The sequence below is a fragment of the Sminthopsis crassicaudata genome, chromosome 4 (genome assembly GCF_048593235.1).
Source record: "Sminthopsis crassicaudata isolate SCR6 chromosome 4, ASM4859323v1, whole genome shotgun sequence".
NCBI lineage: Eukaryota > Metazoa > Chordata > Mammalia > Dasyuromorphia > Dasyuridae > Sminthopsis > Sminthopsis crassicaudata.
Window position 1 is genome coordinate 277445764 of NC_133620.1, and position 25561 is coordinate 277471324.

The 25561-nt window shown below is 44.2% G+C and overlaps 1 protein-coding gene across 4 annotated transcripts; it reads right to left on the reverse strand.

The window, feature by feature from the left end:
* Positions 1 to 2846: 2846 nt before the first annotated feature.
* LOC141566413 (H-2 class II histocompatibility antigen, E-S beta chain-like) lies at positions 2847 to 24220 on the reverse strand. Of its 4 annotated transcripts, none has more exons than XM_074310901.1 (7): positions 24037 to 24220; positions 16947 to 17216; positions 15582 to 15863; positions 15027 to 15137; positions 14574 to 14597; positions 13193 to 13277; positions 2847 to 3367 (listed from the first exon to the last, which is right to left on the reverse strand). In XM_074310901.1, exons 1-6 carry the CDS (start codon positions 24137 to 24139, stop codon positions 13222 to 13224), a joined length of 846 nt encoding a protein of 281 aa, XP_074167002.1. In that variant the 5' UTR covers positions 24140 to 24220; the 3' UTR covers positions 2847 to 3367; positions 13193 to 13221. The 4 variants fall into 4 exon arrangements, 3 of the variants coding, with proteins under 3 accessions (XP_074167002.1, XP_074167001.1, XP_074167003.1); XR_012489301.1 differs by lacking the exon at positions 2847 to 3367 and adding an exon at positions 14004 to 14434 and having other exon boundaries at positions 7814 to 13277; positions 24037 to 24219; XM_074310900.1 differs by lacking the exon at positions 2847 to 3367 and having other exon boundaries at positions 7826 to 13277; positions 24037 to 24219.
* Between the last annotated feature and the right edge of the window lie 1341 nt (positions 24221 to 25561).

A 25561-nucleotide genomic window follows, 5' to 3' on the forward strand; every position in this document is an offset into this window, starting at 1 on the left:
GATTCAGAAGCCAGAGAAGACAGGAGGGAACTCAAGCTTTTGGAACCAAGGAGAGAGATAGGCCTCCAGAAAAATTAGCCGAGCCTCAAGTGAAGGAGACAAGACTTTGAAGGAGGCAATAAAGAATTTGGACTTTAATCCATGGTTGCATTTGGGGTGATTACTGAACTGAAAGGAAGGCTGCCTCCAGAGACCCCAAGAAAACCCCAACAAGAGAATATTATATTTTAGAGAAGAATATTACACTTAGGGTTCATCAAATACTAGATTATTAAGGGTAACTGAACCTAATCTATTCCACTGATCAACTAGTCTATTTCTTAGCCAATACCAAATGGTTTTGGTGACTGCTGCTTCATTTGATTTTTTTTTTCATTAGTTCCCTTGAAAGTCTTGACTTTTTATTCTTCCAGATGAATTTTGTTATTTTTTTCCTAGGTCATTAAAATAGTTTTTTGGGAGTATGATTGGTATAGCACTAAATAAATAGATTAGTTTAGATAGTATTGTCATCTTTATTATATTTTCATGCCCTATCCAAGAGCATTTAATATTTTTCCAATTGGTTGGATCTGATTTAATTTGTGTGGAAAGTTTTTTTTATACTTTTGCTCATATAGTTCCTGACTTTCCCTTGGCAGATAGATTCCCAAATACTATCGGCAGTTACTTTAAATGGAATTTCTCTTTTTAACTCTAATTGTTGAATTTTTTAGTGATATATAAGAATGCTAATGACTTATATGGGTTTATTTTGTATCCTGCAACTTTGCTAAAGGTGTGGATTATTTCTAATACTTTTTAAATAGAATCTCTGGGGTTCTCTAAGTCTACCATCATATCACCTGCAAAGAGTGATAATTTGGTTTCCTCATTACCTACTCTAATTCCTTTAATCTCTTTCTCCACTCTTATTGCCAAAGCTAGCATTTCTAATACAATATTGAATAGTAATGGTGATAGTGGGCAACCTTGTTTCACTCCTGATCTTATTGGGAATGGTTACAGTTTATCCCCATTACATATGATGCTTACTGATGGTTTTAAATAGATGCTACTGATTATTTTAAGGAAAAGTCCATTTATTCCTATACTCTCAAGTGTTTTTAATAGGAATGGATGCTGGATTTTATCAAATTCTTTTTCTGCATCTATTGAGATAATATGATTTTTGTTAATTTGTTTATTGATATGGTCAATTATACTGATACTTTTCCTAATATTGAACCAGCACTGCATTCCTGGTATAAATCCTACTTAATCATAGTGTATTATCCTGGGAATGATTTTCTGTAGACTTTTCGCTAATATCTTATTTAAGATTTTAGCATCAATATTCATTAGGGAGATTGGTCTCTAATTTTCTTTCTCTGTTTTCAACCTACCTGGTTTGGGTATCAGTACCATCTGTGTCATTAAAGGAATTTGGTAGGACTCCTTCATTCCCTATTTTTTCAAATACTTTATATAGCATTGGAGTAAATTGTTCTTTAAATGTTTGGTAGAAACCATCTGATCCTAGGGATTTTTTCTCGGGGAGTTGATTAATAGCTTGTCTATCTTTGTGTATATTTATGTAAGTACGTATAGCTTTTCTCCTGAATAGAAACTCTTATGAATGTTCAGGATTGGCTTCTGGGGACAGCTTTTGTCACACTAACTACACTGAAAGATTTTCTCAAACAAACCTGTATTAAAATTGTGCACCTGAAACTTACTGGTATGTGACTATGAGGTTTGAATCTCAGCTTGTGATCTGCAAAATGAAAACTATTGCCTTTAGTACTATTTCATTTGGGTTGTTGTATGATCCTGTTAGAAATAAGACCCCAGCCTAAATTTCAAAATCTGTGATATTTTATTGAAAAAATGAGAGAGATTGAAAGAAGCAGACTTTGATTCTCATGAGAAACAGGCTTACCCACCTGAGAATACACTGTAACAGAAGCCAGAAGAAGCTTTTTCAGAACCCTTCCCACTTAGCCTTTATTTGGCTAGAGGAACAGTTCCTGAGACATCCTAGGAATGCCCTTTTCCCCACCCCACTGTCCTTAGATTTATGTTACTTCTCCTCCTGAAGAAGATAATATGCATGAGCCTTATTAAGCAAGAACAATAAAGAAAAGCCTTCTCCTGGTCATTGACCTCAGCCAGTTTCTAGCCTTTATCAGATTTCTGTAACAAAATCACTTTCTCCTTCTGAAAGTTCATTGGTCAGTGATACTTATCTTACTTGGAAGATTTTCAGTATTTCTCATTGTCTGCTCAAGGTTTCTGAGCAATTGAATTTTAACTGTTCTTGGGAAATTAATCCTAGTTTGTTTCTTACAATCCTTCCTTTTTTCCTAGTAAGGATTATTTTTCCACACTTTTTATTCAACACCTTCCTCAAATCTCCTCAATATTAGTTTACATTCCTCACCTATATTCTGATCTTCCTCAAAAGTAACTATACGCATTGAACATTCCCTTTAAGCCAAAACTTGCAACTTGGAAGGAATGACTAATAAGAAAATACAATAAACTTGGCATAAACAGGAGGATAATAGAAATAATGTTTCACATTCCTTAGCTAAGTACCTAGTTCTGATTAGATTCTCAGCACCAATCCATTATCTTGCCCCCTTTTCTGTCCCTTTTAAGGAGATGGAATTCTGGGGAAAATGGCCAGAGATCTCAGTCTTCAACAGTAATTGTGGCTACTCAAGCTGAAAGGGGGAATAGAGTTGAGTTTGAGGGTGAATCAGGAGTAGCATCCAATTGTTGAGGCAGAAAATGCCCCCAAAAGATTAGGGTTCTCAAGTCAGTGTCACAGGTTTGGTGAAATAATTCACACACTCAGTCTCCAAGTTAAAGGGCAAAGATTTATTATAATTGTAATGCTAATTGAAATAAGCTAAAGTTCTAAGGGAATCTAGCAAAGAGCCAAAAGAAAGAAGATAATTTTATAGGAAAAGAGCATGGATGTGCTAATTTTACGACTTAGAGGTGCAATAGAGGAGTGGTAGGGGTAGGATAGTTTACATCATTGAATGCTATGGTTTACTGACCAACAGATTGTTCTTTTAACAGCCAGCATTGTTTGTGGCACTCCCAATGCCAGCTAGCCTTAGGATTTCTCAGGAATTGCTACATTCTCACTCTTCATCTTTTCCCCCTCAAGCAATTAAAACCCAAATTCATTTGGGGAAAAAGGAAAGAAGGTCTCATTTTCTGAAGCTGCTTTAGGCTGACAAGGAGCATAGAGCTGCCCCTGCCTAGCTGAATCCAGACTGAGGAGACTTAAAGATGGTGGCAGCTGCATCCAGGGGATGTTGAGCATTAGATAGCCAGTGATATTCAGGTTGCGAAGTTCATAGCCTGGAGTCTGGAAAATATAAAGCTCATGTGTAGTGGGGGAGAAAACAATCAATTTGTCAAAGGAAGTGGAGGATAATAACAACAATAAAAAGAAAGCTGGGATGGGGCAGACTTAATTGTTTCTCCCAGTTTGTGACCAGTGGAAATAGGTTTTATAAGAGATTGGAAGGTTTTCTTTCCCAAGTGAGTAGCTTGGTATGTGTGGGAAGCCAGCACTGAGCTCAGGGCAAAGGTCATATTCCTATGTAAATACCCACCCAGGGTAAAGAAGTCTGTCTCCACATAAATTACATTCTGGAGTAACTCATGTCACAAGAACTTTCTGTGGATTAATATCTTTTGTTCTTATCCTGATTCATATGTACCTTACTCCCTTATAGCCCCCTATATAAGCTTGTGCTTATCTCTACAATAAGCTTGATCAGAAAGCCTGTCTTGTCTCCATTCTTCATGTCTCCTGTCCCCCATTCCCTCTTCTTCTCTTCTGGGTCCACGGTCTTGCTCCACTGGTCGGGACAATTGGCGCCCAGACGTGGGGCCCCAAGAATCATGGAATAGGCAATGGTTTTTGTCAGATCAAACCTCTTGGAGAAAAGAAAGACTGTAGTCTATTGAAATCGAAAGAAAGGTTGCAGCAGGACCACCTCACCTGAGGAACAGAGACTTGAGGTAAGTGAGGCATCTGTACAACGGGAGAGGACATTAGTGTTCACGATAAATTTGAGGGTCTCAAAGACTCTTTAAGGACACATGGAGTAAAGGTTAAGAAAAAGGACTTGGTAAAGTTTTTTCAATTTCTGGAGGACATTTGTCCATGGTTCCCACAGGAGGGAACTATAGATAAAAAAAAGGTGGAAGAGTGTAGGGGACTGTCTGAATGACTATTACAGAACTTTGGGCCTGAAAAGGTCCCTATCACAGCCTTTAACTACTGGAACTGTATCAATGATCTTATTGCTGTCCATCACCATGATGATGATGTAAATAAAGTCATCCAAGACAGCTCCTCCTTTTTGAAAGGTGTTTTCAGATGCACCAATTCTAACCTTGAGTTAGGCCCAGCTAAAATGAAAAAAAAAAAAAAAAAAAAAAAAAAAAAAGGAGGAGGATTCTGTGTCTATTACCGTGCCTTTAGATAAGACCTCAAACAATTCCCCTGCTAAGACTATGTACAAAAAATCTACCCCTCTCTCGGGGATAATGCTTTGATAAGGGGCAAGCTGCTCTACCCTGCTAGCTCAGCAGAACTAGAAGAAGCAGCCCCTCTATACAATGACCCTGATTGTACTTTTCCTGTTCTTTCTAATGCTAACATTAATGCTATTCTGCCCCCTCCACCCTATTGCATTATGCTCGCTTTTCCCTCCTCCTCCAACACTGCTCCTTCCCTCTCTGAGAGCTGCCCCTGTTCTCTCTCCCCAAGACCTGAAAATGCCGATCCAATCACTCTGAGAAACTTTACAATTCACAAAAGAGCTCAATAACCTTTTAAAGGAACTCAGACTTTTAGACTTAGAACTCTCCAAACAGCCTGCCCCAGATGTACCTGCTCCCTCCGCCCACCCTGCATCTAAGTTCACATTCCCGCATTAGGCACCCGCTGGCCCCCTCCAGCTCTTTCCTGTTGTTGAGACCCAGCCAAAAAATCGGATAACGATGAGGACACAGACAAGGACACTGCGCTTCCCCAAGAGTATAAATGCCTGGGCTATAAGACTTTAAAGGAACTTAAATCTGTAGTTTCTCATTATGGTCCCATGGCACCTTTTATTCTCTCAATCCTCGAGATACTTGATTGCCTTTGGCTAACGCCAATTGATTGGTATCATCTTGTGCATGCTACACTTAATGGGGGAGATTTTGTGTTGTTGACGAGGGAAACTGAGGTTGGAGCCCTAAAAAGTCACTTTGACTTTCCACTATCCTGACCCAGAAGTCAGTCCAACCCCACCTCTGTTAAGTACCACTAATTTACCTTTCTGTAGAGTTCAGCTGACACTACCCAAGTTTTCTATAGAGCTGAACTAAAGCTAAGTACTCCTACTCAACTTTCAATAGAACTGAATTAATGTTAAGTACCACCACTTAAGCTCTATATAATTTGAACTATCACTAATCAAACTTTCTATAGCCTTACTGAAGCCTATTCAAATCCAAAAGCTCTGCATTGTCTCAAATCTTATAACTATGTACTCTGACTATATGAGTGTGGGCAGAATGGGCAGGACGGGCAGAACTCTAGTCTAATTCCATCTGAGAGTTCTGGTCCACTGAGATCTCTCCATGATTTAAAATAAACTTTTACTTTTACTTTTAATTGAGTAAATTATTTTACTTCACCCATGCCTTGTCTCATGCATCATAAAGCCTGGAAATCCCCCAACATTGTGGAAATCTGAATTTAAAGAAACCTGTAAAGAAACTGCCAGACAAAATATAGAGGCTGGTGGCGAAAGTGCCGGTTGGTCATTTGAAATGCTTGTCGGTGCCCATCTTTATGACACAAATGAGGCACAGGCTCAATATGCAGCCGCCCTATTTACCCAAATCCACAACGCAGCCACTAAGGCTTGGAGAAAACTCCCCCTTAAAGGGTCTGCCACCACTTCCATAGCTAATATCCACCAGAAGCCAGAGGAGTCTTATACAGATTTTATTAGCCATCTCACTGACCTAGCCGAGAGGCTTCTAGGGATTTCTGAAGCTGAGAGTGATTTTGTTCGCCAGCTTGCTTCTGAAAATGCTAATTCTGCTTGCCAGGCTGCCATCAGCCCCTTTAGAAGACAAGGTACACTTTCTGATTATATCCATCAATGTGCTGACATGGGACCTAGCAGCCAGATGGGTGTTGCCGTTGGCGCGCCTATCCATGATGCCCTGGCAGGCTCCGTTTTTTCCCCTGCTCAAGGCAGGTGCTTTAATTGCGGCAATCGCGGACACTTTTAAAAACAATGTAACCTCCCTAAACAAGGCCGTGTAGGACACCTTGGCATTTGCCCCAGGTGCAAAAAAGGCAAGCATTGGGCCTCTCAGTGCTGATCAAAGACTGATAGCTATGGACACCCATTGTTGGATCAGGGAAACTTCTGTTGGGGCCCGCCCCAGGCCCCATCAGCAAATCAGAGGCCCGGCCTTGGGACGAACCAGTTGGCTCATCTCAACAATCCTACCCTTCGGCATCTCCCAACTGGCCAGAGCCACCCCAGGAAGCGCAGGATTGGACCTCTGTTCTGCCTCCCACTCAGTACTAACACCTGAGCAGGGCCTGCAAGTGCTGTCTACCAGTATTTTTGGCCCCTGCCCGGAAGGATTTTTTGGATTAATCCTCGGGAGAGCTAGCTGCTCTCTAGCAGGGCTCACCATACACCCCGTGTGGTTGATGGTGATTTCCAGGGGGAAATTAAACTTGTGGCCTCAGTCCAGTCGTTCCCTGTAACCATCCTTGCGGGTTCCAAGATTGCTCAACTCCTTCTCTTGCTTATAAATAATGCCCATGGAACTGCCAAGACTTAGTGCCGCAGCATGGGCTGCTTCGGGTCCTCTAATGCCTATTGGGTTCAGAACATTTTGCCCCAGAAACCCATGCTGAGTCTCAGACTAGATGGCAAGCTCTTCAAGGGTCTTATTGACACTGGCATGGACACCACTGTGTTAAAAAAAGAGGAGTGGCCTATGGCACGACCCCTCTCAGCCTCCCTCACCCATCTTCGGGGCATAGGCCAAACCCTGAACAAAGTTCCAAAATGCTCACATGGGAGGATTCAGAAAAAGCACAGGCACCATACAGGCCTACGTCCTCCCTGGGCTTCCCTTTAATTTATGGGGCAGGGATCTACTTTCCCAGATGGGTCTGGTTATGTTTAGCCCTAATGAGACTGTTACCTCTCAGATGCTTAAGCAGGGATTGCTGCCTGGCCGGGGTCTCGGCAAGCATGCACAAGGCATGAGAGAACCCATTTCTTTTTCTTTTTTTTTAAATTTTTATTTTATTTTATAATTATAACATTTTTTGACAGTACATATGCATGGGTAATTTTTTACAACATTATCCCTTGCACTTACTTCTATTCAGATTTTTTCCCTTCCTCCCCCAACCCCCTCCCCCAGATGGCAAGCACTCTTATATATGTTAAATATATTACAGTATATTCTAGATACAATATATGTGTGTAGAACCGAATTTTTTGTTGCACAGGAAGAATTGGATTCAGAAGGTAAAAATAACCGTTTACATTCATTTCCCAGTGTTCCTTTTCTGGATGTAGCTGGTTCTGTCCATCATTAATCCATTGGAATTGGATTAGCTCTTCTCTATGTTGAAGAAATCCACTTCCATCAGCATACATCCTCTTACAGTATCATTGTTGAAGTGTATAATGATCTTCTGGTTCTGCTCGTTTCACTCAGCATCAGTTGATGTAAGTCTCTCCAAGCCTCTCTGTATTTCTCCTGTTGGTCATTTCTTATAGAACAATAATATTCCATAACATTCATATACCATAGTTTACCCAACCATTCTCCAATTGATGGACATCCATTCATCTTCCAGCTTCTAGCCACTATGAAAAGGGCTGCCACAAACATTTTGGCACATACAGGTCCCTTTCCCTTCTTTAGTAGTTCCTTGGGGTATAAGCCCAGTAGTAGTATGGCTGGGTCAAAGGGTATGCACATTTTGATAACTTTTTGGGCATAATTCCAGATTACTCTCTAGAATGGTTGGATTCTTTCACAACTCCACCAACAATGCATCAGTCCCAGTTTTCCCACAGCCCCTCCAACATTCATCGTTATTTGTTCCTGTCATCTTAGCCAATCTGACAGGTGTGTAATGATACCTCAGAGTTGTCTTAATTTGCATTTCTCTGATCAATAGTGATTTGGAACACTCTTTCATATGAGTGGAAATAGTTTTAATTTCATCATCTGAAAATTGTCTGTTCATATCCTTTGAGAGAGAACCCATTTCAATTCAGAAACACCCTGACCCCCTGGGATTAGGAAATTTTCCCTAATGGTCACTGACCATCCTGCACCCCATGCAGATCAAACTTCTTGGAAATCCAATGAACCTGTAGCCACTCTCTAGAGAGAAGTTGACAGCTGCTGAACAGTTAGTGCAGGAACAACTCACAGATGGCCACATAGAGCCTAGTAATTCTCCCTGGAACACCCCCATTTTTGTAATAAAAAAGAAATCAGGCAAATGGCGCCTCCTTCAGGATCTTAGACCAGTGACAAAACGATGGTCATAATGGGCGCCTTGCAGCCAGGCCTGCCCTCTCCTGTTTCTATTCCCCATAACTTTCTCAAAATTATAATTGACCTTAAAGACTGCTTCTTTACTATCCCACTCCACCCTCCTCTACCAGTGTTGCTGCTTATGCTGCCCATGGCCATACCACTTCCATTCCTACCCCCTATGTCTCGGCTTGTTGAATTCTTTGCAGTGTTTACTGTCTTCCACACATACCCAGATACTTCCCTTAATATCTATACTCATAGTTCTTATATTGGTCAATTCGTCCCCCTTCTTGAGACTATCACATACATCAAGCCCACTTCTACTGCCACCGATTTATTCCTTTGAATACAATCTGCCATTCGTTTCTGCTCAGCTCCCTTTTACCTATGCCATTTCCATGCTCATACTGGTCTTCCTGGACCATTATCTGAAGGAAATGCTTTCACTGACCTTGGTACTCGCTCAGCTTTACCCTTTTCTCTTCTGCCCTACAAGATGCACATCACCTTAATGCCCATACTTTGCACTTGTCATTTAAAATTACCCGTGAACAAGCTCGCCAGATAGCTAAACAATGCCCTGCATGTGTCACCTTCTTACCTACACCCCATCTCGGGGTCAATCCACGTGGATTACTTCCAAATGAAGTGTGGCAGATGGATGTTACTCATCTCTCCGATTTCGGGAATCTTAAATACCTCCACATGACCATAGATATTTATAGTGGATTCCTTTTTGCCACACTTCAATCTGGAGAAGCCTGTAAACATGTCATTGCTCATGTACTAGCCTGCCTCTCGGTCATGGGGATGCCTACTTCTATTAAAACTGACAACGGCCCGGGATACACTGGCCAAGCTTTCAAAGCCTTCTGCGCCACTCTTTCCATTCAACATGTCACTGGCATTCCCTATAACCCCCAAGGCCAAGGCATAGTAGAAAGGGCTCATCAAACCTTTAAAAATACCATTCTTAAACTAAGAAAGGGCACTCTATACCCTATCAAAGGATCCTCTTGGAACTTCATCAACCATGCCTTATTTATTTTGAATTTTCTACATCTTGACATCAAGGGTAAAAGTGCAGCTGATCGCCTCTGGCACTCCAATTCTGCTCACAGTTATGCAGAAGTATTATGGAAGGACCCTCTAACCAACAAATGGCATGGTCCCAATCTGGTCTTTATTTGGGGCCGAGGGTCAGTTTGCATTTACTCTAAAGAAATGAAATCTGCCAGGTGGTTGCCAGAGCACCTAGTAAAACAAATAGATAGTCATTAAGAAAAAAACGATAAAATAACTTTTTCCAGGGAAGATGATTCTCCCTGAGACACATTTTCCTCTTTTTACAGGTCATGAAGACAACCAACTGCATTATCCTGCTTGGGACATTGTTAATCCTAGACCCCCTGACAGAGGGAGGCTTCGGGCCACCAGTCAAGAGGGTCGAGTTACTCAAAGAACTGTATGGACTCCTTGCGAATGCAGGGGGATATATTACTGTCACCCCAAAATCTTTCTCTGTCACCAATTGTGGAACCTTTAAATCTTATTTATCTAGTGAAATCCTTTCAGGGAGAGTAATCACATATACCAGCTACCAGTGCTTTAAAAAACCCACCATAATCCCTTCTTCTAACAATCAACTGGGACCTTGCCCTAAAGGCTGTTTCTTTGCCCTGGCGATGCATTCCTTCTGCTATGATCATGTCCAACAATGTACCCACACAGATGGTAATACTTATCTTACAGCTATATCCAGAGGTCATTTAGTGGCTCTAGAGGAGGGGACTGGGATTTCTCTTACCCTACAGGTCACAGTCCCTATCAACAGGCCTCCTGCCTAGGCACTATAGGAAAAGATGTCTATTGGCCTGTCACCACTCCTATATAAATTTCTGACAGAGGAAGAAAGAGGTCAGATTGAAGAATTTATTAGACTAATGTATCCCCCTTTACACTATCACCCTCTAGCATTGCCTAAATCGAGAATACGGACCTTGATACTCAAACTTCCTCCATCTTAGAGGCCACATTCAGAACATTAAATTCAACTAATCCCACTTTGGCAAAAGATTGCTGGCTGTGTGTGACTCTTGGCACCCCTATGCCCATCATTATTCCTATTAACGACACGAACAAAACTTTGTCTAAAAACAATTGCACCATTGCAATTCTTTTCCGTGTTCAGCCTGTAGGATTTACTCGGGCACGGTGTATAGAGCAAGCCCCTCAAAACAATACCTATGACTTAGATATAAGATTTGACATTTTTGCCAATTGCTCTTCCATTACTCCCACTTCCTATCCTGATCCCTCCACTGTTATTCCCTCTCCTCTTTGCCCTGACCCTGGTTGGGTGTTTGTGTGCAGCGGCAATTTAGCTTTTACAGCCCTTCCAATAAATTGGACTGGCACTTGTGTTCAAGCCACCGTCCTCCCTGACACTGATATCATTCCAGGAGATGAACCAGTCCCTCTCCCGAGCCTTGACTACATAAGTGGCCGAAAGAAAAGGGCTGTCCTCTTCATACCTTTTCTGGTTGATCTCAGCATCACGGGAGCAGTAGGCTCAGCAGGGCTAGGGGTTGCTGTCCACTCCTATACCAAATTTTCCAACCAACTCATTGATGATGTTCAAACCCTTTCCAGCACTATTAATGATCTTCAAGTTCAAATCGACAGTCTGGCCAAAGTAGTCTTGCAAAATAGGTGTGGTTTAGACCTCCTTACTGCAGAACAAGGGGGAGTATGTTTAGCCCTACAGGAACACTGCTGTTTCTATGCTAACAAGTCTGGAATTGTGCAGGACAAGATAAGGAAGCTCCAGGAAGACTTGGTTAAGCAGCGCAAAGAACTCTTTGACAACCCCCTGTGGAGTGGATTACATGGGATACTTCCATATCTTTTCCCTCTTATTGGACCCCTATTTTGGGAGCATTCTAAGGCCATCGAGACCTGGTTAGCCAATGATGGGTAAGATTCGCCAAGGATTGGTCAACCTAAGCCAGGAAGAAATACACATGTATATCCTTCCTATGACGGGTAAGACTTTTCCCCGAGGGAACAACCTAAACCAGGCATAGATCGCTGGGTGTAATACCTTCTCCACATTTATAAAAGAAAAAAGGGGGACCTGTGGGAAGCCAGCACTGAGCTGAGGGCAAAGGCCATATTCCTATGTAAATACCCACCCAGGGTAAAGAAGTCTGTCTCCACACAATTTACACCTGGGGCAAAGATTACACTCTTACCATCCCTGGGTAAAGAATTCTGTCTCCACACAAATTACATTCTGGAATAACTCATGTCACAAGAACTTTCTGTGGATTAATAGCTTTTGTTCTTATCCTGATCCATATATGCCTTACTCCCTTGTAACCCTCTATAGATGCTTGTGCTTATCCCTACAATAAATGAGACTTGATCAGAAAACCTGTCTTGTCTCCATTCTTCAAGTCTCCTGTCCCCCGTTTCCTATTCTTCTCTTCTAAGGTCCACATTCTTGCCCCACTACATATTATGGGCTCATGGCCTGGTGAGTTTAAAAATATATATAATTTCCTTCTACTTATCCCAAAGGAAGGTTCTGGATAAGGCTTGGTTACTGTCACTACTAATAACAAGCTTAATAAACTTCCATCAAAGATACACAAAATGACTGGGAGTAGATTTCATAACTCTGTCCAAGATATATGTTTGTGAGGAGATTATTAAGTAAATAAAAACTATAGGAAACCCAAAGGAAAAATTGATTACCCAAAATTACCCAAATTGCCTTTGCTTGATAATACCAAAAGCTAGAATTGTTGCTGGGGGGGGAAATATCTTTGTAGCAAATATCTCTGGCAAACATCTTCTATCCAAGACATCTAGAAAATGAACAGACATCTACAGAATCAAAAGTGTTTGCCAGTAAGGAAATGGTCAAAGAAAATAAACATATTTCAACTTGCTCCAAATCCATAACAATGAGAAATCAAAATAAAAACAACACTGAGGTTTTCTGTCTTCCCAGCAAATCTTAAAAGTTGATAACACATGAAAATGGTTGACATGGGAAGGAGTATACAAAGATAGGTTGATGGCCTATTTGTGGATCTGTGAACTGGTACAATTGTGGAGAAAATTCTTGTCCTTCAATTCTTGAAGAGAATCAAAATGAAATCACTGTATTAGTGTCAAGTCACAGTGTGTCTGACTGTGGCTCCTTCACCAATACAAGTTCAGAAATCTCTATCCCAGGTTGGCACAAATATGAACTTCTGTATGGATTCCCTTAACTCCACATCTCACATTTCTTCTGAGCTACTTCACTTCTGCTCATAGAGCACAAAACCTGGGATGAGGGCACACAATGCTGGGTGATAGATACCCTGCTAGTGCCTCCCAATGTCCTGCAATCACTCCTTGAGAGTCTTTGTACCATTTCTCTGATCACCAGGTGATCGCTTTGCTATGTAAATTCTCCAGAAAAGTCTTTCTGGCAAGCACAATTGGGCATTGGAACAAAGATGCCAGGACTTTTCTGCAACTGTGTCTGAATGCTCGGCAATTTAGTGTGGGAAAGGATCTCAGTGTTTGGTACCTTATCCTGCCAGATGATCTTCAGAATCTTCACAATTCACATGGAAGCGATTCCATTTTTGGTGTGACTCTTAACATTGTAAGCACTACCAGGAAAGAAACATATCCAAGATTAAAAACCAGGAGATGAGGGAAAATGATGATGAAAGTTATGTAATTATGCTTATCAAGCTTGGCCACAGATAAGAGAAAATTAACATTTCAGGGAAGAAGTGGGGAGACTAAAGGTCTCTATTACACATATCTATTTAGATGATTTAGGTCAGGGGTTCTCAAACTACGGCCCGAGGGCCAAATGTGGTGGGCTGAGGACATTTATGCCGCAAGCAGAGTTACAGCAAATGGGTTGAGGGGCAGAGACAGAGTGTGAGGTTTTGTTTTTACTATAGTCCGGCCCTCCCACAGTCTGGGGGACAGTGAACTGGCCCCTATTTAAAAAGTTTGAGGACCACTGTTCTAGGTGATAGTTATTGTGGAACTCGAGTAAAAATTTTGTTATGAGGGAAAGTTAAAGGGGGATAGGATATATGTTAAGCAATGAATACAATATAAACATAAAAGGTATTACTAAAGCTTAATTAAAAGTAAAATAGAGAACATGAAAGTGAGCCAGAGGCTACAGCAGATCGTAAGGATGGAGCAGAATTGATAGAAGGAAAATCACCAGAGAGAACATCAGCACAATGAGGGGGGCCATCACACAGGGAATCACGAGGGACATTGTCTCCATTTAATGTCAAGAAACATAGAGGAAGACCAGAAGCACGCTGGGTAATTGGCTCTGCAGGAATTATGCAAGGAAATGAAGGTACCAGGTGAGCATGGATGGCAATCTTCACCTCTGGAGGCATTTATCATTTTGACAGATGCTACGAAACCCAAGTGCTGAAGCTTCCTCCCTCTGCTCCCCAACTTTGTTTCTGTGTCACCAAGCACCAGCTGATTCTCAACCTCCTAATTATGGAGGAAAGCTCAAGAGACAAAAATAATAAAATGCAGGGACAGAAAGAGAGGAGGGTAAAGGAGATCTCTGAGGCTATTAGGGAAATTCCCCAAAGGGTCCAGAAAAGTCAAAAGTGCAGGGAAGGAGCTATTCCAGGGAAGGGCTCAGGGTGGGGCTAAACTTCTGGAGATCTGGGCACAAATAGAGGGCCTCCAAATATGAGAGGGAGGCTGAGAGGGGAGATTGAGAGAGGAAGCAACAGCTCCAGGGGACACAGCCTTGGGGATTAGCTCAGAAGCCCTGCAGAGAACAGAGAACAGTCACATTAGAGTCCCCATGTTTGTCTGAACCACCTGCAGAACCACTTGTTCCCACTTCTTAGCTTCTGGCCTCACTGGGCACAGACTGTAGCTATTAGAACCTGGCAGAAGGATCTTACCTGCTGGTTGTGAACCCCGATTTCCTGGGAAAGGAAAGGAGACAGACATAGAGATACTTGTAAATCTTAGAATCACAAAATCAAAGGGAACTGAGCACTGTGGGACAGGAGGCTCCTGACACTGCTCAGAGGAAGTACTTAATTAGTGTTTTATCCATCCCTCTACAACTGTGTGAGTGGAGGGGGGAGGACCAAAAGGCTGGAACCTGAGACCTCTCCCAAGCCCATCTTTACTGGTGAATACAGGATTCCCTAAGACCCCTGAGCCCTGGGATCTGGCTCCTTCACCCCCATCTGTAAGATTCTGGGGAGGAGGAGCTGGAGCCAGAGCCAGACCATCCCTCCCCCCTAACCTGGGGCAGATTTCTGGCACAGTCCAGGATCCTCTCTGCCCTGCAGAAAACCATGGAGGGCAGGGGGGGGAATCTCAGGGCTTTCCCCAGAGTCTCTCACCTTTCTGGCTCTTCTTGTGGACAATGAGGCCAACCCCAAAGAAGATCAGCCCCAGCACAAGGCCCCCAACTCCACTCAGCATCTTATTCTGGGCAGACTCTGACTGGGCTTCTAGGGACAGGAGACACCAAGGGTCAAACCTTCTCCTCAGGAGCCAGCCCCATGTGGGGAGCAGAGGGTCTGGGGGAGCCTGAGAAGCTAAATCCTGTCTAAGGAAGGCAGGGACGGAGCAGCAAAGGGCCTTCAGGAATCGGGAAGAGAAAGCTCCTCAAGGGACACTGACATCCATCCATCTTCTCCCCTAACCCAGAGGAAAGGGGTCTCTGGGCTGATCACAGGGTCCCAGAGGGAGACAAGCTCCCAGTGTCCACAGCTCTCAGTTCTGCATTGCCATTGGAGGCTATGCTGGGAAAAAGGCGGGGTAGCACCACATGGGGCTTGTATTAGCCCAGGACAGAACAAAAGGGGGCCCAGGACACACACTGAGGGGATCCCAGAGCTAGCTCCATATCCTGAGCAATGTGAGCACTGGAGGGTGAGGGAGCTCTGTCTCACTCCAGTCCAAGAGGAAGGGTCTCTGAAGGCTGGAGTGCTCCACGTGGCAGGTGTAGACGTCTCCCCGCCGGGGCGTCATCTCCAACATCACCAGGGTCTGGTAGGTCCAGTCTCCATTGCCCACCAGGCCCGTGGACACCACGCCGGCCGTCTCCTCCCGCCCATTCAGGAACCAGCGGACCTCTATGTCCCCAGGATAGAAGCCGCCCACAGAGCACACAAGCAGGTTGTGGTGTCCCAAGGGAGCCATTTTGGATGGATATACAGTCACCTGGGGCTGAGCTGGAGGAAAGAAGGAAGCTCCTGAGGGAGGGGCCAGAGCAGGGCTTCCTGTTCCCACCTCCACCTCTGCCCCCTGAGCAGCCTCAGTTTCCCTTCCCCCCAGGGCAGAAATGGTGCTATCAGTCCATGGAGAAATTCTGCATCAGGAGCCCTGGGGGACTCTGGGCCTGGGAGAAACCTGAGCATCCTGGCCCAGGGTCCGGGAGCAGGGAACATGTTTGGTCTCTGGAGGAAGAAATGTCAGTGAGGAGACAGCAGCTGTGGGGGCTGAGTTGTCAGAGAAGGGCTGGGGGTAGGGAGAGAATATGGAGGAGCCAAGAGGGGGTGGGGCAGGGGGAGACTGAGAGCTCAGTGTTGGGGGTACAAAAAGAGCCCTTCTGTGTCTGCTGTGAAAAGCTCCCTGACCCCTAAGCACTCAGGCTTGGGGGACGCATTTCACAGTGACCATGTTGTGGTCAGTCAGTCCCCTTTCAGGCCTGTCCATCTCTCTGGGGCACATTCGAGGTTTTCTCACAAAGACACTGGAGGTTTGTGCTCTCCTTCTCCGGCTCCTCTCAGAGATGAGGGAATGATACAAGGGAGGAGGAGAGACTTGTCCAGGGTCACACGGGGCGGAGGCCGGGTCTGGATTAGAGGGTGTCTCCCTTACCCAGGCCTGACCCCTCTGCAGCTTCCCCTGCCCTCTATGAACCTGGTTAGTGCAGAATACACAGCAGCTTGTTACTGGTGGGGCCCGGGCCCGGGCCACTTTGTCCCCATCAGAAGGAAGGAGGAAAAACTGCCCCAGAGGGTTTCTAGCAGCCCTGCTCCCTGCCCTCTGACCTTGTCCTCGGTCTCCCCCTGAGTCATTCTCCCCTTTCTTCTCCCTCTGTCATGACCCTTCCCCCTTCTTCCTTCCTCTTCCTCCTCCTGTGTCCCTGCTCTCCCCCAGTTCTCCCCAACTCTTGGGATCCCTGTCTCAGTACTTGCTCCTATGACCCCACCCTTTCTCTCCTCCTCCTGCCCCTCCCCCCACAACCTCCTCCCTCTATCCCCTCCCTGCTTTGCTCTCTCCCCAGCTCCCTCCCCGGGCCGCCCACTCACCGCTCCTGGGCACTAAGAAGGGCTCAGACCCCTCGTAGTTAGGCCTGCAGTAAGTGTCCACCGCGGCCCGTCTGTACTTCATGATCTCCTTCTGGCTGTTCCAGTGCTCCGCACTGCGCCGCCCCAGCTCCGTCAGAGCCACGTACTTCCCCACGTCGCTGTCGAAGCGCACGTACTCCACCCCGTTGGAGATGTGTCTTTCCACAAACCGCACGTGCTCCGTCCCGTTCTCGAAGTAACACTCGGATTTTGTCTGCTCCGTGAAGTGCTCTGTGGAGACCCCGGGCGGGTCAGCCGTGACGGACTCCTTCCCTTCCCCCTCCCCTAACCCAAGCCCGCAGCCTGGGCCTGACCCAGGAGACTCTGGCCCACAGCCGCCGCCTCTTCCTGCCCACTCACCTCAATCCCACCCCACACCCGGAGGCCCAGAGACCGCCAGCATCTTTCCCGAGGTCATGCAGCAAAGTGGGAATAATGGGAGGACGGGAGCACCGACCTTCAGATTCCAGCCCGGAACTGTCTGCGGCGTTACCGCGGCCTCTCAGCCCCCCAGCCTGGGGCCGACGCTCCCTGAGAGTTTACCAGAAACCGCCCAGAGTCCTCTCTGATCCTCATGCCCTCCCCAGCCCGTCCACAAAGACCCCCTCCCGCTGCCGGAGTCCGGGGCTCACCGCCCGCTCTCCCCAAGAATCTCATCACTTTCACACACACACCCCCCCCCCCCATGCTGAGAGGGTCCCGCCCCGCTGTGACGTCTCCGCGCCAACTGTGGGACCGAGGGACCAGCTCTCTCCCCCTCCCTCCCGGACAAGACTCAAGTCCTCCTCCTCCCCCTCCTGGAAAGTAAGCCCCCCGAGGGCAGGAAAGGACCCTGTTATGGGTAAGCTGGTCTTCAGTACAGCCCATGCACTTAAAAACACTTCTTCCTATCCTTTATCCACCCAACAAATAACAAAATAGAACTTAGAAGTTCAAGTCTGACCACTTAACTCGCCTCCTCAAGAAGCTGCAGTGGCTCCCTATGGACTGGGAAGAATTTCGAAATCACAGCCTTGACATCCAGAGCCCTCCCAGTGTGGCTCCAGCCTCCCTCTCCAGCATCTCCTGTTACTCCCTCTCACGCACAGTTTACCTGTCAGACAAACTGGCCCATTTGCTGCTCCCCAGACTCAGCTTCTCATCTCCCACCTCCACACGTGTGAAGGGCCTCCATACCAGCCATGACTTCTGCCCTCCCCCCCCCCCCCACTTCATGGCTTCCTATATACTTAACATTGTTTCCCTCTCTGGGCAGGGCTGTACTTCCCAAAGAGAGTCAGACCGTCAACATTTATCAAGTGCTTACTATGCGATACTTTGTATTTAGGCATAATATATAGAATATACATTGTATAAATATAAAGAATGGAACATTGCCAGCTCTGCATACAAATGGAGTGACTTGCACATAACAGTACAGACAGCATGAGTACAGATGGTAGAAGAGAAGGGGGAGACACTGGCATTTGGAGGATCAGGAAAGCCTTCCCCCAGAGAGTGGAGCTTGGGCTGGCGATCCCTGAGGGGGAGTGTGCTAGGAAAGGGCGATGCCATCTCCAAGTCAAGAGGCAAAGTTTATTATATCTATAATGCCAATAAGGCTAAGTTTTAAAGGAAGTTAGCAAAAAACCAGGAGCAAGAAGATAAATTTATAGGAAAAAATAGTATGTGCTACATGTCCCTGAGATGCTCATTTTTTGGCTTGCAGGAGGATTTGGGGAGTGGTCCAGTGAGCATCCATCTTTGTCTCAGTAACTTTGTTATCTCTGACTCACAGATTGTTATCCGACAGCCAGCAACGTTTGCAGAACTAAAGCACTCCCAAGGCCTGGAGATCTCAGGGTTTTCTCTACATCTTCCCTAAAAGCTAGGGGAAGAAATATATAACTACATTACTCCCAAGGCAGGGTGGCCATAGGATTCTTGCTACATTTCCCCTGAGGAGCTGCACCCCATCAGAAAGAGCCAGCTTGGGCACTTCACAGAGAACAGCAAAAAGGGAATTATCATATAACATAGGGTTGGATCCAGTTTGTGAAGGAATAAACAGGAAATTCTAATTGATCACAGAAGCAATAGGGAGCCACTGCAGTCTATGAAGAGAGGAGTGACTTAGATTTTCTCTTAAGGAAAAACACATTTTTAGCTCTGGAATGAAAAGAGAGGAGGCAGAGAAAGTGATTAGGAGGCCATTATCATAATCTAGGTGAGAGGCTCTTTTTTTATTTCATTTTTTTATTAAAATTATATATAATTATAATTTTTTGACAGTACATATGCATGGGTAATTTTTTTTTCTTACAACATTATCTCTTGTATTCACTTTTTCAAATTTTCCCCTCCCTCTCCTAGATGACAGGCAATCCCATACATAATAAATGTGTTACAATATATCCTAGATACAATATATGTGTGTAAAACCAAATTTCTTGTTGCACGGTAAGAATTGGATTCCGAAGGTATAAATAACCTGGGTAGAAAGACAGTAGTGCAAACATTTTACACTCCTTTCCCAGTGTTTCTTCTCTGGGTGTAGCTGTTTCTGTCCATCATTGATCAACTGGAACTGAACTGGATCTTGACAGGATGCTCTTATGGTGGCCATCTGAGCAGAAGGGATTGTATGTAGGGGGAAATTGTGGGAATTGAGTGACCCACATTGACTCCACCTTGTGATTCACTTCTGGAGCAAGTTCAGTTCCCTTTCTGTTTCATTATGGATAGAGTCTAATTTCTATTTTGTGAGAAAATTGTATTCCACTGTGGGAAATGACAGAAAGAAAACCTTATTTCATTGTTTGCACAATGCTCTTCTTGCTGCCTAGAGACTTTTAACAAAAGACCTGCGTTCTGCAGAGCAGAAACAGAACAGATCCAAAGACTGAGGCAAAGAGTTTTCTCACTATTGTACATCTGTACATGTATATGTAGACATATACAAATCGAATATGACTTATATGAAAACTGGCCCTATCCTAATCAGTCAGTTATTGTTTACAAGTTCCTTTGATTGTTAACAGACACTTGGGGGAAAGGGAGGGCCTCTTATTCTGATTTCAGGGAATTGCATTTGTTTACTCTCCCCTTACAACTTGGAAAGTTCCTAATCTTTCCTCCCACTAGAATTCAAGTTGCCTAGTGTTGTATTGTTTTTTTTTTTTTAATGAATTAAAATTCATTGGTCTTACTTGATTAACAATTTTTAATATAATGGAGTCCAGCCCTAAGCTGAGGAGATCTAGTCCTGGTTGACTGAGTCACTGGCAGATATTGCTTAATATATCCATATGCTCAGAAACTCAAAACATTTGTTTCCTCAGTCATTTCATCTCTCATCTGCCACATGTAAGGGATGCTATGGCAGGGATACTGTGGGGAGAGGCAAAGTAAGGAATTGAAGAGAACACCACAGTCATGGACCATGAGTCTAGGAGAATTGTATTATGCTCTTTAGGAATAGGAAAGTTTGACAGCATTTTCACTCTTTGTTGTTTTTTGCTTACATTTAGTTTCCTTTCTCATTTTTTCTTTTTTGATCTGATTTTTCTTGTGCAGCATGATAACTGTAGAAATATGTATAGATATATTGGATTTAACATATATTTTAACATGGTTAACATATATTGGATTACCTGCCATCTAGGGGAGGAGTGGGAGGAAGGAGGGGAAAGTTTGGAACGCAAGGTTTTGCAAGGGTCCATGTTGAAAAATTATCCATTCATAGTTTTGAAAATAGAAAGCTTAACTAAATACATATATATATATATACATATACATATAAACTTTGGGGAAAGTGTGCGTTTGGGGGGAAAGCAGTGATTCGGTTTTGAATATGTTTTTAAGGGAGTTTAGGGACATCCAGATTCAAACAACTAGGAGGCAGCAGGTGGTGCTGGACAGAGACTTAGGCAGGAAACAGATCTAGGAGTCATTGAGCAGAGATGGGAATTAACTCTGTGAGTGCTGATGGAGTCACAAAAAGGAGACAAGAAAGCCTTAGGACATACCCCTATTTGGAGAATATGATGTGGATGAGAAAACTGTGGAGGGGACTGAAAAAGAGTGAACAGATAGATGAGAGAACCAGGAGAGAGTAGAATCCCAAAATCCCACGGAGGAGAAAATTCCCAGGAGCTGAAGGTGGCTGATAATGTCAAAATCAGTGAAAAGTTCATGGAGGATGAAGCCTGAGAAAAGATCATCCTCTTTGGCCATTGAGAGAGAGCTCTTGGGTCACTTGGGAGAGAGCAGTGAAGTAGGAAGCCAGATTGAGGAGTGAGGGAGAGGAGGGACAATGAGTGCAGACCCTTGGTATAGACGTCTGGCTGAGGAAGGAAGAAGGTGATATAATCACCTGCAGGAAAATCCCATCTAGCTCAGGTCTGGTGAGGTCCTTCTACAGAGCAAAGAACCTCCTAACTCTCACTAATAAATGCACCCCTAGTCACTCAGACTGGATTCTGGTTTTTGTGTCTTTTTGCATGCCCAGTACTCAGCACAGTGCCTGACACATAGTAGGTGCTTCATAAATTTTGATTGATCGACTGAATGACAGTATGAACTGATGCAGAATGAAGTGATTGGAAATGGCAGGATGGTGTATATGATAAAAATATGGTAAAGGGAAACATATTTGAAAGACTTAGGAACTCTACCATAGCCAGCCATGATTTCAGAGCACTAGTGATGAAAGGTGCTCCCCATCAAGAGGACTCAGAAGACAGAAAAATGAATCTTCCTCCAGTGCTGATCTGACCAAGGCACCCACCTGCTCAGTAAACCTGGCTCCCTATTACCTTCAGAATCAAATGTGAAAACAAATGTACCTCCTCCCTCCCCCTGCTGGGATCCAGCTTTCCTGCTTTGCCTCCCACTAGACTCTCCAACTCTCAGCTCCGGACATTCTTGTTGTCCCCCATGTCTGGATCACTCTCCCTCCTCATCCCGACTCATGGCTTCTCTAGCTTCCTCAGGTCCCAAATAAAATCCCATCTTTTCCCTCAGAGCTTCTCCAACTTTTTCAGTACATGACCCGTTTTCTTGACAAGGAGTTTTCATTTGACTTGGACATATAGGTGTGTATACCTGTATAACAGGTATACAAATCAAACATTTACTGATAATAAATCACTATTTCACAACCTCCACAGTCAGTCACACCCCCAGTTTAGAAGCTGCAGGAAGCCTTCCACAATCCCCCTAACTTAGTGCCTTCCCTCTGCTGTTATTTCCACATTATTCTGAAAATAAATCATTTGTGCACATCTGTTTTCACATTGTCATCCCCAGGGACTTGTATCTTTCTCTGTGTCCCCAGCAATAACAAAGATAAAAGTGTGACAACTTCTGGCTGGGAGGCTACTTAAATATGGTGCAATTTGACTGGTTGCCCACACAGGGGCAGCGCCTGGTTATGACACACATGGCTGGCACCAGGGGGTTCTGAGGTTGTCACCTGAGTTAAGCTGCCATTACCCTGCTGGGATTGGGAGGTCCCACTGCCCTTGGCTTTCCCTAGCTTAGGTCCTCTCAGACAGACTCTAGAAGGCCCCTTCTCTCTTGCCAGCCCTTGACAATGGCTGTGACACCAGCATCCTTTCCCCCAGGGGCAGGGCAGGAGACAAAGCTCAAAGGGGGTTCAGTTTCCTGGGGAAGCTCTAGGGCAGGGCAGGACACAGAGAGACCATGATTAGCCCTGCCAGGTGCCAGGCTAGGCCACAGGGACATAACATGGACAGTACCAGGGGGTACCATCCCAGAGGCTCCCTCCCTGCCCAGGATCTCCCCCTGCTGTGTCATGGCAGAGGCCCCTTGATCCAGACTGGGGCTTCAGGGAGAGCAGCAGCAGCAGTGTGGAGACCTGAGATGGCCCTGAAGGATAGGCACCAGGTGAGCGGGGAACATTGGGCTTATACCTCTTTTTCTAAGCATTATCAAGGGATCCTGAAGACAGGAGACAAATCAGCCTGGGTCAGTCCTCTTGGTCTCTCCAGCCCAGCCCTTTAACCATCCTCAAAGTAATTAGATGGAAGGGTCTTCCTCCTACTCCTCCATGATGTTATCCATGAAAACCAACAGTGATCCCACATACTCCAGCTTCCCTTGTGGCCTTGGAATTATACCTAGGAAATTAATCCAGGAAAGTCTACCCTTCCTCCCCAATAACAGCCAAATCGAAACCTTTCCAGCACATCAGGCAGACACTGTGAAGTAATATAGTAGGACAGGAAAGTTGAAATAGGAGTAGCAGACCTTGCAGTTCTGACCATGTCACCCCTAATTAAAAATCTCCAGTGACTCCCTCTCACCTCCTGTATCAAACACAGAATCTATGCTTAACCTTCAAAGCCCTTCCCAACCTGCCCCCTCTTACCTTTTCATCCTTCTTAAACTCTACATTCCCAGCCTTAACTTCACCCCTAACTCTGCTATCCAAGACTCTGACCTTCTTACTCTTCCTCCCTAAATTTTCTCCTCTCCCCATTCTGGGCCCTCTCTGGCTGTCCCCTATTCAGAACTCTCTTCCTCCTCACCTCTGCCTCTAACTTCCCAGGAGAACTTCAAGTATCAGCTCAAATCCCACCTTCTGCTCCTTTTCAGATCTACTTTGATGTTGGTACCTTCCCTCTGGTGATGAGGTCCCATTTTTCCATTAAATATCTTATTTCTAGAGTCCTTTACATGTTGTCTTCCCTATTAGACTGAACTCCTTGAGATCAGGGACTGAACTTTGCCTTTCTTTTTGTTCTTAGCAGTAGCCCAGTGCCTGGTAGATAGTAGTGTCTGATAATATTACTGATAAACTGATTAGAGCTCTCAGCTCTTGGAGGGAGACTACATTAAGTCCCAGAACCCTGAGGAAAACAGACATAGGAAGCAAGGGCCAAAGGAAGAGTTAGTTGGGAGAGGAGTCTGAAAACCAGCTTCCCCTACTGCCCATCTATCTGAGGACCATCCTGTCCCAAGTGCTTCCTTTGGTCTGGACCTAGAGAGAAGGATGATCCACTTGGTCCCACCTGAGATTTCTGGGGATCAGCTGCTCTGTACTTACCTGGGCTGTGTCTGTTTGCAGCCATCTGGGAATTCAGCACCAGCAGGGTCACAGCCAGAACTTCTATCCAGACTTCCTTGTGGAGAAAGACACACACAATCATGGAGGCTCAGGAACTCAGAGAGATGTAACAGTCAGGGTGACCCTCCCTGCACAGGAACTCCCTCACATCTCCCAGACGAAGAATTTACAGACTCTCTTGTCTGCCCCAGGGTTGGATCAAAGCTCAGAGAACCAATCAGCATTAGGAATAACCTGCATCATCAGTTCCCAAGCAGAGGTTCCTTTTTCAGGGTATGTTCTAATATCTAAATATTTTTCCACTGATGAAAAAAAAAATCACAGAAATCAAAGAATCTCAGAGAAGGGAAAGACCCCAGAGGAAATGTCTTGCCTGGACACTTTAAAAACACATTATAAAATGTAGTTAGTGAACTTTCTGAAAAGGAATAATGATTGTATAATCAAAAAAAGGTCATGCTGGATAAAACTTTTTTGACACTATAACAGAACTGATGGATCAGAGAAATGTTCTAAGTCTATTAATCAAAAAAGAATCTGACAAAGACGCCAATGCTACCCTTGGGGAAATGTTAGGCAGATATGGACTTGAAGATATATTGTTGTTAGCTGGATTTGGAAAAGGTGGAATGGCTGGGGCCCAAAGATCAGTTCTTAATGGCTAAATGTCAGATTAGAGGAAGTTTCCTAATAGAGTATGGCAGGAATCTCTCCTTGTCCTGTTCTATTCAACATTTTTATCAGGGCCTTGGATAAAGACATAGAAGGCATGCAAAGTGAATTTTCAAATGTCTTGACTGAGAAACAGAGCTAACACATTGGGTGACAGAATCAGGACCCAAAAGTTATTAGCATATCAGAAAGACACAAGAATTGAATGGAATGAGATTTAATTTAATAGAGATAAATAAAAAGTTCTACAAAGAGCTTACAAAATTTTACTTTATCAGTTGGAGTGACTTTATGTGTTAAGGATATATCATAATAATATTTACAGATTTAAAAGTTTGCAAAATGTTTCATAAATATTATCTTATTGATTCCCCTTGTGTCTCTTGCTTGATAAGTATCTAATTTTCTCAATTGACTTCAAAGACTTTAGAAGAATTATTCAGAGAGAAATATGGACAGAGGAAACTAAGTATCTAATTTTCTCAATTGACTTCAAAGACTTTAGAAGAATTATTCAGAGAGAAATATGGACCGAGGAAACTCCAGGGTGTTAATGAAGAAAGACTTTGTAATGGCATGTATGCATGAAAGATCAGCCCTGTCTTTTCTTTGGACTTGCTTGAAATTCTAAAGATAGATAAGAGAAGATCTCCTCTGAGTTAGGTTGTTCACTTCTTTCCTCTTTGAATTTTGAACTTAACTCAATCCAAAAGCTCATTTACTCTTGTGTATTTTATACTATGTTCTAATCTGACAGCTTCTCTGATTTGTTTGCTGTCTTGCTTGGATAAGTGGGTTTATTCACCATTTGCTTTTTGTTATAGTCTTTTGC

Bases quoted from the DNA above. Each gene is read 5' to 3' on its own strand.
- LOC141566413 (XM_074310901.1), bottom strand. From the start codon at position 24,139: ATGATTGTGTGTGTCTTTCTCCACAAGGAAGTCTGGATAGAAGTTCTG. The intron at 17,217-24,036 runs GTAAGTACAGAG...GGGTCTCCACAG, and splicing joins TGCAAACAGACACAGCCCAG to AGCACTTCACGGAGCAGACA. The intron at 15,864-16,946 runs GTGAGTGGGCGG...TCTTTCCTCCAG, and splicing joins CTTCTTAGTGCCCAGGAGCG to CTCAGCCCCAGGTGACTGTA.